Raw genomic sequence first — 12,424 nt, forward strand, 5'->3', positions numbered from 1 at the left:
CACCTCCACTCAACCTGTCTCTTAAATCTTCATCACTGTGTTACTACATACATAAAGTCACTCTAGGAACCAGCTTGTTGAGTGTGTGTATTTACTAGCTGAATTAAGACCTTCCACACATGATGAGTCATTGAGGTTGGGAATGGTATCTCAGCATCTCTCTTACATGACTACTGAAGTGGAATATTTCTGCAGCTGAAAATCCACACCATACATGAAACGCAGGAGCGTTACAGATTGAACGAACCCACAAATGGATTCAGCAGAAATAACCACTCAGGTGACACAATTAAAACAGCAAGTAACTGCGTTAATACACGCACTTGCTGAATTAAAAGAAGACAATCAGGCTCTGTCGCAGCAGGTAATTAGACTGACACAACTTACCTCTGCTCAGTCCCCTGAACCCAAGATAAATCCCCCTTTGGTATTTACAGGCGATCGCAAAAAATTTCGCGAATTTAAAAACGCATGTGAGTTACTTTTTTTGCTAAAACCTCGTACCTACCTTACTGATCACATTAAGGTTTGTACTATTATTTCTTACCTAACAGGCGATCCTCGAGCCTGGGCAGACTCTCTTTTTGAGAAAAACGACCAGCTTCTCAACTCCTATGCCTTGTTCCTAGCAGAACTCACTAGCCTATATGATGACCCCAATAGACAGAGTACTGCCGATCTTCAATTAAGATCCTTGAAACAAGGAAGGAGGCCTGTAGAAGACTTTGTCGCGGAATTCAAGAGATGGACCCTTGATTCAGAATGGAATGATGCATCTCTGAAAACCCAATTTAGGCTTGGCCTATCAGAAGCCATTAAGGACGAGCTCGCCCGAGCGGATCTACCAAAAACCCTGGATGCATTAATACAACTCAGTATTACCATAGATAGAAGACTACGGGAAAGAAAGGCTGAGAAAATGGGAATGCCATTATCCGTTTCCTCTCGGATTCCGGCCGTTAACCCCGTTCCTATGGAGGTAGGAACCATACGCCCACCGCTATCAACTATGGAAAAAGCCAAAAGACGATATGAAAATCTCTGCTTGTACTGTGCATCCCCGGATCACAAGATAAATGTCTGTCCCCTAGTCAACAAAAAGAAGGGTGAGTGTTCACATGTCCTCCTAGGGGGATTGACAACTTCATTCACTAACCCTTACATTTTTGTTTGTTTGACATTACAGTGGGACCAGAACAGGATTACTACTAAGGCCATGATTGACACAGGATCTTGTGGAAATTATATTGATATATGTTTTGCTGCTTCAAATAAAATTCCTATTATTTCTAAACTTAAACCTGTCTCAGTAAGTCTTATTACCGGTGTTCCGTTATCCTCTGGTCCGATCACCGATCAGACACAAGCACTTCTAGTCACTATTAACGAGTCTCATAGGGAGACTACTACCTTCGATTTAATATCTTCACCCCACTTTCCCATTGTGTTGGGACTTCCCTGGTTACACACACACCAACCAACCATAGATTGGAAGGAACGGTCCTTGGCCTTCCTCTCTTGCTATTGCGAGGATACGTGTAACCTCCCGTCTTCCGGGAAGATTCTGTCTATGGTGACAGATGAGATTGCACCACTATGTTATCAGGATCTTTCTGAGGTTTTTCTTGAGAAAAATGCTCAAGCATTACCTCCTCATCGAGACTATGATTATAGCATTGATCTACTCCCAAATAGCAAATTGCCGTTCGGTCATGTTTATCCTCTTTCACAGGATGAACTTTCCCACCTCAAAACCTATTTGGATGAGAACTTGGAAAAAGGTTTTATTAGACCTTCCACTTCTTCCACAGCAGCAGGACTCTTTTTTGTTCGCAATAAGGACTCAAGTCTCAGACCTATCATCGACTACAGGAAATTGAATGCTATCACAATAAAAGATCGCTATCCTCTACCGCTTATCCCTGAGCTCATTGAGCAGGTGCGTGGAGCTACCTATTTTTCAAAATTGGACCTGAAAGGAGCATACAATCTCATTCGAATCCGTGATGGAGACGAGTGGAAGACTGCATTCAGAACCAGATACGGATTGTTCGAATATCTTGTGATGCCATTCGGGCTATGCAACGCCCCTGCAGTTTTCCAACGATTTATAAACGATATTTTTAAAGACTTACTAGATGTCTGTGTTGTGGTATATCTGGACGATATACTTATATATTCACGATCCCTGTCTGAACACATAAGACATGTAAGACTTGTACTATCGAGATTGCTTGCACATAACCTTTATGTGAAACTGAAGAAATGCTTGTTTCATAAAGATGAGGTACTCTTTCTAGGCTACATCATATCCAAAACAGGAATCGAGATGGACATGAGTAAAATATCCTGCATTCAGGATTGGCCTACACCAACCACACGCAAGGCGCTACAGCGATTCCTGGGATTTTCAAATTTCTACAGGAAGTTCATTAAAAACTTTTCTGCTATTGTGAGACCCCTCACACAGCTCACTAGCATAAAAAAACCATTCAAATTGTCAGAAGAAGCCAATAAAGCTTTTCACTTGTTAAAGACAAGGTTTACTTCCGCTCCCATATTACGCCATCCAGACCCATCCCTCCAATACATTCTGGAGGTAGATGCGTCAAACATGGCAGTAGGAGCAATACTCTCCCAACGACCAACCCACACTTCACCACTTCATCCAGTCGCCTTTTTTTCTAAATCCCTAAGCAGTCCCGAGATAAATTACCCCATGGGTGAAAAGGAACTGCTTGCTATAAAATTGGCTCTGGAGAATTGGCGACATTTACTCGAAGGCACCCAATTACCAATAATTATATACACGGACCATAAAAACCTCCAATATCTTCAGACTAGCAAAACTCTCTCGCACCGACAGGTACGATGGTCATTATTCTTTCTAAGGTTTAACTTCCTAGTGACTTACACACCTGCAGATAAGAACAAAAAGGCGGATGCACTATCACGACTAACTGAAGAAAACTACTTTGAAATCCCTTCCGTTCCTATAATACCTCACAAACGCATTATTGGAGTTGTCCGTTCCTTGAAGGAAGAGGTTTTGCATGGTATAAGTTTGGATTCACCCCCACCACAACTAAATACTAATGCAGAAGGCTTCCTCTACTACAACGACAAACTTTACATACCACCTACCCTACGCACCAAGATCTTGGAATTATCTCATGATGTGCCTATGGCAGGACATATGGGTATGACAAAGACTCTTAATTTGATTTCCCGGCAATTCTGGTGGCCTGACATGAAAACATCTATACAAAAATTCGTCTCTTCATGCAATGTCTGTGCCAGGTCCAAAATTGACACTACGAGACCATCCGGTCTACTATGCAGTCTACCAATACCCCAAACTCCATGGGAAGTTTTGTCCTTGGACTTCATCGTAGAATTGCCTCTTTCCAAAGGATTTAATACCATCTTGGTGTCAGTGGACCATCTGACAAAGATGGCACATTTCATTGCTATTCGCAGACTACCTTCGTCCAAACAAACGGCAGAACTCCTGATGAAACATGTCTTTAGATTACATGGTATCCCAAAAACTCTTCTGTCTGACCGTGGATCCCAATTTATTTCTAAGTTCTGGCAAGAACTATGTCACATACTACGGATCGAGCGGAAGCTCACTTCTCCTTACCATCCGCAGACCAACGGACAGACTGAAAGAGTCAACCAATGCATCGAGCAGTATTTACGTTGTTACACTTCTTACCAACAGGATGATTGGGTGGATCTTCTCCCTCTGGCAGAATTTGCCTACAACAACGCAACCCACAGTACAACCAAGCAGAGTCCGTTCTACTTGAACTATGGGTTTCATCCCTCTATTCTTCCACCACGCATCCTTCCTTCAAACAACCCAGTAGCCTCAGACTATCTTACCCAAATAAAGGATTCTCTGGGTTTATTAAATACTACCATTGCACACGCTCACAGTCAACAAAAGAAGTACTATGATCTTCGCAGAAGACTTTCTCCACAGTACACTATCGGGGACCTCGTTTGGCTCTCAACAAAAAATTTAAGACTGAAGATCCCTAGCAAAAAGCTTGGACCTCTGTTCTTGGGACCTTTCCCAATCAAAAAACTTATTGGAAAAGCTGCAGTACAGCTTACATTGCCAATAGACCTAAAAATCCATCCCATTTTCCATGTGTCGCTACTGAAGCCCCATGTTCCTGACCAAGGAATAAGGCCTAAAATTCCACCTCCGCCTCCTGTACAAGTTGAAGGTGGAGAAGAATACGAGATAAAAGAGATTCTGGATTCTCGTATCTACAGAAGAAGACTTCAGTACTTGGTTAGATGGAAGAACTATGGGCCCCAAGACTACACCTGGCTAAACACCTCTGAAATACATGCCCCTAGATTAATCCGCAATTTTCATGCGAGATACCCAGACAAACCAGCTCCAGAGGCCTTCAGGAGCCGGTCTTAAGGGGGGGGTATTGTAATGTTCCGGTACCTTTGGTACCCTAAATTACTCTTTTTCACAAGTGTATGCGCCCCACCATTCTCTTTTGGAAAGGTGCGCATACACCTTTAAGACTGAAGCTGTCATCACTCAGCGCCGGACTAGATGGCTATTTAAATCGCCGGTTCTCACTCACATGTGTTCGTTCAAACACCCTTACCTGGATGATAACTTGGCTTGAAGCTTTCGTGCTTGCAAGCATACCTCGCTGACGGAACCTCGCTGCGCTGATCCCTGCATCCCGCTTCCGGATCATCCGCTCCTCCTGAACCAACCTTCGGCTGTATTAGTGCTAAGTACCCCGCAGGGGAACCCTCTATAAACTTATACTAAGCTTACACTATCTAGCTCTGCATAGTAAAGACTATTTATCACATCTGCATATCTAGATTGCTAGCTCTTAAGACTACTGCTACTTATTCCTGCACTGGGTTGATCACTCTTGTATGTCCACCTGCTACTCTGTCATCTGCTACCATACATGATTGCTAAACCTACCTGCATCCATCTGCTACTGTCTTACCTTCAAGTGTCTGTCACCTACCACCTCCACTCAACCTGTCTCTTAAATCTTCATCACTGTGTTACTACATACATAAAGTCACTCTAGGAACCAGCTTGTTGAGTGTGTGTATTTACTAGCTGAATTAAGACCTTCCACACATGATGAGTCATTGAGGTTGGGAATGGTATCTCAGCATCTCTCTTACATGACTACTGAAGTGGAATATTTCTGCAGCTGAAAATCCACACCATACATGAAACGCAGGAGCGTTACACCATGGCAGCACACGTATGGGTAGGCTCCACCTCCTCTCCTACCCTATAGGACCCCACTCCCATAAATTTTTGCTCAATGCCAGGAGCCGTGTTCCATGAATAGACTACTCCAGCAGATGGAAGGGAACTCCTGCTGCCATGGAAAGGAAAATTACGGTAAGTATTGATAGGAAATTTTCAGTTTTACTGACAGACTCCATGGCAGCACACGTATGGGAAATAACTAGCCATAAACACCCGGGTGGGCAACTGCTGTTCAAACAGAAAACAGGTCTAATTTGCACCGTCAACATACAAAACTTTTAAACCAAAATTAACTGAGGATAAAGAAGCCGGTTCAACACAATAATACGACATGAAGGTATTGAACGAGGACCAAGAGGTCGCTCTGCAAATGACAGCAGGTGCGACATGAAGGGAAGCCGCCCATGATGTAGAGATCCCTCTGGTGGAATGAGCCGTCACCACCTCCAGAGGAGCCAGTCCCTCCTTGGCTCTATATGCCCATTGGATGGTCTGAACTATCCAACTTGCTATAGATCTAGAAGAAGCACGCTTGCCTTTGTTTTTCCGCGTAGAAGAGAACAAATAGGTGGTCTGATTGGCGGAAAGGAGCTGTGATCCTCAGGTACAACTGAAGGGTTTTACCCACATCCAACGGATGGGCACTCGGGTCATCCTGAGATATGAATGTAGGTAAAACAATTTCCTGGTTGACATGAAAGACCGACGTTACCTTTGGATTGGATCCCAGCATAGGCACCAAAACGACCCGATCAGGGAAGAATGTCAGGAATGGTTCTTTACATCCCAATGCACCGATTTCAGAAACACGTTTCGCTGATGTAATTGCCACCAGAAACGCTGTCTTCATGGAAAGATTTTTAAAGAAGAACGAATCCTCATGCTCCAAAACCGTTGAAGAAAGAAAATCCAGGACTAACGGGAGATCCCATTTGGGAAATCTGGGCTTCCTAGGAGGTCTCAGTCTAGTAGCCCCTCTGAAAAACTGGGGAACCAGAGGATGTTTTGCCCATGCAGTCCCTGTGAAGGCAGAGATGGGTGAGACTTGGACTCGGAGAGAGCTGACCGCTAGGGATAGGTCCAGTCCTGACTGGAGAAAACCCAGGACATTATGAATCTTTGGATCAGTAATGGAATCAGACTCATTAGCCATGTAATCCTTGAATCTAGACCAAATCCTCTCATAAATTTTGTTGGTGCCTGGCCTTCTGGTGTTCATCATTATAGGGATTGCTTTGCTTGGACAACCAAGGGCCTTCAATCTTTCCCTCTCAAGAACCAGACCATGAGATGTAGTTGCGCTGGGCAGGGATGTAGCACAGGACCTTGAGACAGAAGGTCTGGCCTGAACGGCAGAGGAACAGGATCCCGAGAGCTCAGCTGAAGCAACAGAGGAAACCAAGGTCTCCTCAGCCAGAACGGAAGGATCACTATGACCTCTACTCTTTCTCTCCTGAGTCTCTGCAGGAATTTGAATATGACTGGTATTGGGGGAAAGGCATATGCTTTGTGGAACTTCCAGTGGTCCGTCAGAGCATCCACCCCGTAGGCCTGGGAATAACACCATCTCGTATGAAACTTCCTCAGTTTGGCATTGTTTGGAGAGGCAAACAGATCTACCTCTGGGAGATTCCCCAGCGAGGTGACTCACCTGAAGGTCTCTGGATGAAGGGACCACTCGTTGTTGTCTAGATTGGTCCTTGACTGGAAATCTGCCTGGACGTTTTGGACTCCAGGGAGGTAGGCAGCTGACGGGTCGGACAGATTCCGTTGGGCCCATGACATAATTGGTTTCACTTCTCACAGAAGGGAGGAACTGTGGGTACCCCCTTGTCTCTTTATATACGTGACTGCTGTCGTATTGTCCAGCCTTAGGAGAACCGAGGCTCCGGTCACCAGATGATGAAAAGCCCGGAGGGCACAGAAAGCTGCCCGAAGCTCCAGGACATTTGAGACCACCCCGAGATTGGGAAAGTCCCATCTGCCCTGGGCCACCTCTGACAAGCAGTGTGTGCCCCAGCCCGTCCTGCTGGCGTCCGATGTCATGACCACCCAAGGAACAGAAACAATCGAGTGGCAATTTAGAAGATTTTCCTCTTGGAGCCACCAAGTCAGGCTCTCCCTCATGGAGGATGTTATCCGGATAGGAGTGTCCGGGTTCCCGGGACTCCACTGTTGGAGAAAACCTGTCTGAAAGGGGCCTCATCCTTCACTGTGCCCACTTCACCATTGGAGCTGTGGAGACCATAGTTCCTATTATTCTTAGGCACTGAGAAGCCCGGAGATGAGAGGCTGACAGCGCTGGGTGTATCCTGCTGTGAATCACTGGAATCTTCTCCAATGGCAGGGAGATGGTGCCTCTGGAGTGTTGAAGAGGGCCCCCAGGAAGACCAAGAATTTTGTAGGCTCTAGATGGCTTTTTTCCATGTTCAAGAGCCATCCGAGCTCCTGAAGGGTGGAAATCACTTGAGACCTGTGTCGCAGAATCTGATCCTGGTGTTGTGAAAGAAGAAGCAGATCGTCCAGATAGTGATAAAGTCGAATCCCTTTTGATCTGATCAGGGCTACTATAGCCAGTAAGATCTTTGAAAAGACTTGAGGTGATGTGGTAAGCCTGAAAGGGAGACAGGTAAACTGAAGATGCACTTGACCCACCGCAAAGCGAAGAAACTTTTGCAGTTCTGTTGCTAATGGGATGTGAAAATAGGCATCCTTCAAATCTATAGACACCATCCAGTCCTCTGGCTGCACCACTTGGCGAATGGTAAAAAGTGTTTCCATCCTGAACCTCTCTTTCCTTATGAAGGAATTCAGATGAGTCAAATCTATGACTGGCCTCCAGGTGCCGCTTTTCTTCAATACCATGAATAGAGGCGAGGAAAGGCCTTGAAACCTTTCTTCGACCGGAACCGGGATGACTGCACCCTGAGTAATCAGGGAATCCACATATGACAGAAGGATCAACTTCTTTTCTTCCGAATGAGGTAGAGTCGTAGGGACGACTTAAAGAACAGGGTTTTTTTTTTGAGAAGGACCAGATGTGACCGTGCAAAACGGTTTTGATGGTCCACTGATCTTTAATTGAGGCTGCCCAAACGTGCGCAATCAGAAGTAAGCAAGCACCTACTCGCACAGTCTGGGCATGCCTGATATCAAAAAGACTTCATAGCCTCCCGACCACCTGAAGATGTCCCCTTGGCGAACTTTTGACCCGTAGGCTGAGTTCATTTCCAGTTCTTTCTGAACTCGCGACCAGGCCTGTAGAAATGGTATCACGTACCTGGTGTGGAGGCCAATGGAGAGAGGGCTTCCCTTGCGGCTAAGTTCCAGACTCCCCTGAAAGTGAGAACAGGAGGAGTCAGTCTCAAAGTAGCACAGGTCGCCTGTGATGTTGATTGCAGAAGAACTCAGAAAGGTTTCTGATGTGCGAAGTAGTGGCTGCAGCCAGGTGGCGCCTGTGAGAGGTGGCAGGTCTGTGTTTGCGCTAAGGCAATGGGAAGTCAGTTCAAGCCAGAGTTCAGAGCCGGGAGGATACCAGAGCAGGCAAGGTCAGATAGGGAAGCCGAGATCAGACACAGGTAACAGGAGAGAATATCCAAAGACAAGCCGAGTTCGGGTCGGTAACAGAGAACTTTCAGGAACAAGGATCACAGGAACACGATACAAGCTGAAGATCAATCAGCAACTTCAATCACTGGCACACTTCCTTATAAAGGCCCATGTGATGTGCTGGCTGAGATGCTGGGTCCTAGAGCACTTCTCCTGCCATTGGTGTCCTGACTGATGCTGGGTCCTAGAGACCCTCTTCTACTACTGGAGCCCTGACAAATGGGCTTCTCTAGATCGCTCCGAGCTCTGTTTGTGCTAAAATCTTCTATGGTCTTGCACACAGCGATCCTGAGGAAGGAACACCGATTTGCCACCAGTGGCACGGGTAATGGCACTGTCCAGCGTGTTGCCAAAGAGGGACGAACCCTCAAAGGGAAACCTACACCAAGCCTGCTTAGAGGCAGAGTCAGCCAACCAAGGACGCAACCATAAGGCGCGTTTGGCCGTGACAGAGGACACCGTGACCTGCTCCACCAAGCGGATGATATCAATGGAGGCCTCTCCCAAGAAAGCCGTTGTTAGCCTTAATTCTTGAATGGCCAAGCTTCTAGCCACTTCCTCAGAGACACTCTACAGTGTGGCCTCCACATTGTCTACCCAGGCCTCCATAGCCTTGGACGTGGCTGCTAGAGCCAAGGCTGGCTTATAGGCCATGTCTGCCGACAAATAGATCCTCTTAAAGCGGAGTTCCGGGCACAAAATCAATGTTTTTTTTTTTTGTGCCCGTCTGCTAGTTCTGTATAACCTGAAAAGGAATTGGATAGTTAGGTTTTTTTTTTTTTTTTTTTTTAAACTCACCTTGTAATTGTAGATCGTAAATACTCACCTCAGGGTACTTCCTCCCTCAGCGCCGCGGCTCACCCCGTCACTTCCTGCCTCGCGATGATTCCTGGGAGCTGAACGTCATAGCTCCCAGGAATCAATGCGACGGCACCAGCCCCGCACGTCACTTCCGGGCGACGCCGCATTCCCCTGCTAAACAGCTTCTGGGCATGCCCAGAAGCTGTTTAGGAATGCGGCGCCACGCCGGAAGTGACGAGAGGGGCCGGTGCGGCGCATTCTGGGAGAAGAAAACGCGGAAGAAGACACAGAAGAGGACCGCGCCGGCTTCAGCTGCCCACAAGAGAGATGGAAACGCTGTGGAAGAAATTTTATAAGTAAGTATTTCTTCTAAAAGGTAAGTGCGAACCGGGACAGATCAGAGGCTAGCCATTGTGGAATGTGCTAGCCCTGACTGTCCCGGGGGTATGCTTATTGAAAAATGACATCTGTGCCCGGAACTCCGCTTTAAGATCTTTATCAATTTGTCAGTCCAGACTGTCCTTGAAGGAAACTGAATCTTCCAACGGCAGGGTGACATGTTTTACCAACCTCATTAAGGCCGCATCTACTATAGAAGCAGAATCAAGATGTTTCACTTTTTCACCCTTGAAGGGATACATCCTGGAGACCTTGGAGGACAAGGAGTTCTTCCTCTCAACTCCTTCACATTCGTCCACAATGATTTCTCCCAGGTCGCCCAGGAAATGGAAGTGAGCTCATTCTTTTTTAAGGTGTTTGAAATACTTCCTCTGTTTTGCTGGAGAATCCGCCGGATCTTCCAGCACAGGACTTACCCAGCACAGGCAGAGACACAGCGTGGGGAGGCCGCCGCAAAGCCCACAGACATCCCAAAGAAAACAGCTCTGACAGCGCCGCTGCATCATAGAGAACCGGAAATACGGTGCGCGCATGCGCGAACCACTGCGGGAGCCAAGCCTCACCCTGAGCACCCAATCGGAAGTCAGGGAATGCGGGGGAGGAGCCAAGAGCGGCTGTCTGGAACGCAGGAGCGTTCCAGCCGCCATACTGTACCAGGAAACAGTAAATAACAATCAGGAAGACAGATGATTAATACATTACCACCAGCACCGTCAGTAGGACCTGGAATGCTCCTCAACAGGAGACCGGCGTGCGCATTAGGGCATGAGGGCCTCCTGCTAGTAGCAACGACGTTTGGCCAGCGATGCAGCCCACCTCTCATTCAGGATTTACGGCATTATCCAAGCATCATTTATTATTGTCCGTGTCCACCCAGTTAAACTGAGATTGCTGGACTGTCATAGAAGAGTCACCATCATGAAGGAAGCCACACGCCGCCATGTTAAAATGCATCCTATAAAGTAAGATTCCTCTTGCAGGAGGAGGACAAAAAAGGAAAGACACGGCTCCTGGCATGGAGCAAAAATTTATGGGAGTGGGGTCCTATAGGGTAGGGGAGGAGGCGGACCCTACCCATACGTGTGCTGCCATGGAGTCTGTGAGGAAAAAATATTTTTCCTTTTTTTCTTTTAAATGTTTGGTCTTTTTTAGTGTTTTTAGCAAAAAAAAAACAGCAAGGATCAAATACCACCAAAAGAAAGCTCTATTTGTGTGAAGAAAATTCACTGCACAATTGTCATTCAAAGTGCGACAGCACTGAAAGCTGAAAATTGGCCTGGGCAGGAAGGGGGAGAAAGTGCCCGGTATTGAGGTGGTTAAATATATATCTGCATTATACAAAAGCTTTAAAATATTAAAGGAACATGCTCTTTTTATAATAGCACTTTAACTACCACCCCTTACACTTGTAAAGGGCAACAATTGTGGAGCACAGCAAAACACAAAGCAGAACCTGACTGCATAATGTATGCAATGTGAAGGCTGATTTATTTTGCTTGTATACCTCAACATATAACAATTCAACTTTCCTTCCTCTGTAATGTAATCATAACTTTTGTAATTTGTAGCAGGTGGAAGGTTACAGGTTTATTTGGCTAGCATAACATTTTGGTCACCCTATTGTAACTTGTGTTAAAATCACTGGCCTGTTTTCATAATTTGCTTTCATGTGTTCCTTTTCAGGCCAGCACCTATCAAGCTGTACTTGTCACAGATGGCATCTACTCGTTCTGCTTAATGTATTTTGCAGATGGAGGAATGAATTGGAATTATTTATCAATTCCTTCAAATTACTTACCCAAGATGGGCTACTTTAGGTACTTCTCTCTTTAAGTAACAGCTGAGTATGAAAATGTCAAATATATTCATGTTTTATTTTCAAAGTATGATAAAGAACTGGTCATGGTCCTTGGAACACATCTGTATGTCAATACATGTTCATGTTCAGTGCCTAAATTATTAGTAGTTTGTACACACTACATAATTAAAGCAGAACTAAACCCCCGTTATTCTTTACAGCGAAAGAAGCTGTGATCTTAGCCAATTGTTGATCTGCAGTTGCAATGGGACTCTACATGTGATCAGTTATGACACCAGCCATTTGATGGCTTGACTGTTTAGTTGAGAGCTCAAGCAACTATGACAGTTATACAGTGCTTTGCGAAAGTATTCGGCCCCCTTGAACTTTTCGACCTTTTGCCACATTTCAGGCTTCAAACCTAAAGATATAAAACTGTACTTTTTTGTGAAGAATCAACAACAAGTGGGACACAATCATGAAGTGGAACGAAATTTATTGGATATTTCAAACTTTTTTAACAAATAAAA

The 12,424-nt window shown here is 45.6% G+C and overlaps 1 protein-coding gene across 1 annotated transcript in view; it reads left to right on the top strand.

The window, feature by feature from the left end:
• Nucleotides 1-12,424, top strand: part of MUC4 (mucin 4, cell surface associated) — a gene marked incomplete at its 5' end in the record, with an annotated part of 196,339 nt that overhangs the window by 28,708 nt on the left and 155,207 nt on the right. Inside the window, one exon of the mRNA XM_082250869.1 lies at nt 11,780-11,913. Coding sequence (XP_082106995.1) covers nt 11,780-11,913 — 134 coding nt within the window. The remainder of the gene's footprint in view (nt 1-11,779; nt 11,914-12,424) is intronic.

The sequence above is a fragment of the Pelophylax lessonae genome (assembly GCF_965119305.1).
Source record: "Pelophylax lessonae genome assembly, chromosome: 3".
Lineage (NCBI taxonomy): Eukaryota > Metazoa > Chordata > Amphibia > Anura > Ranidae > Pelophylax > Pelophylax lessonae.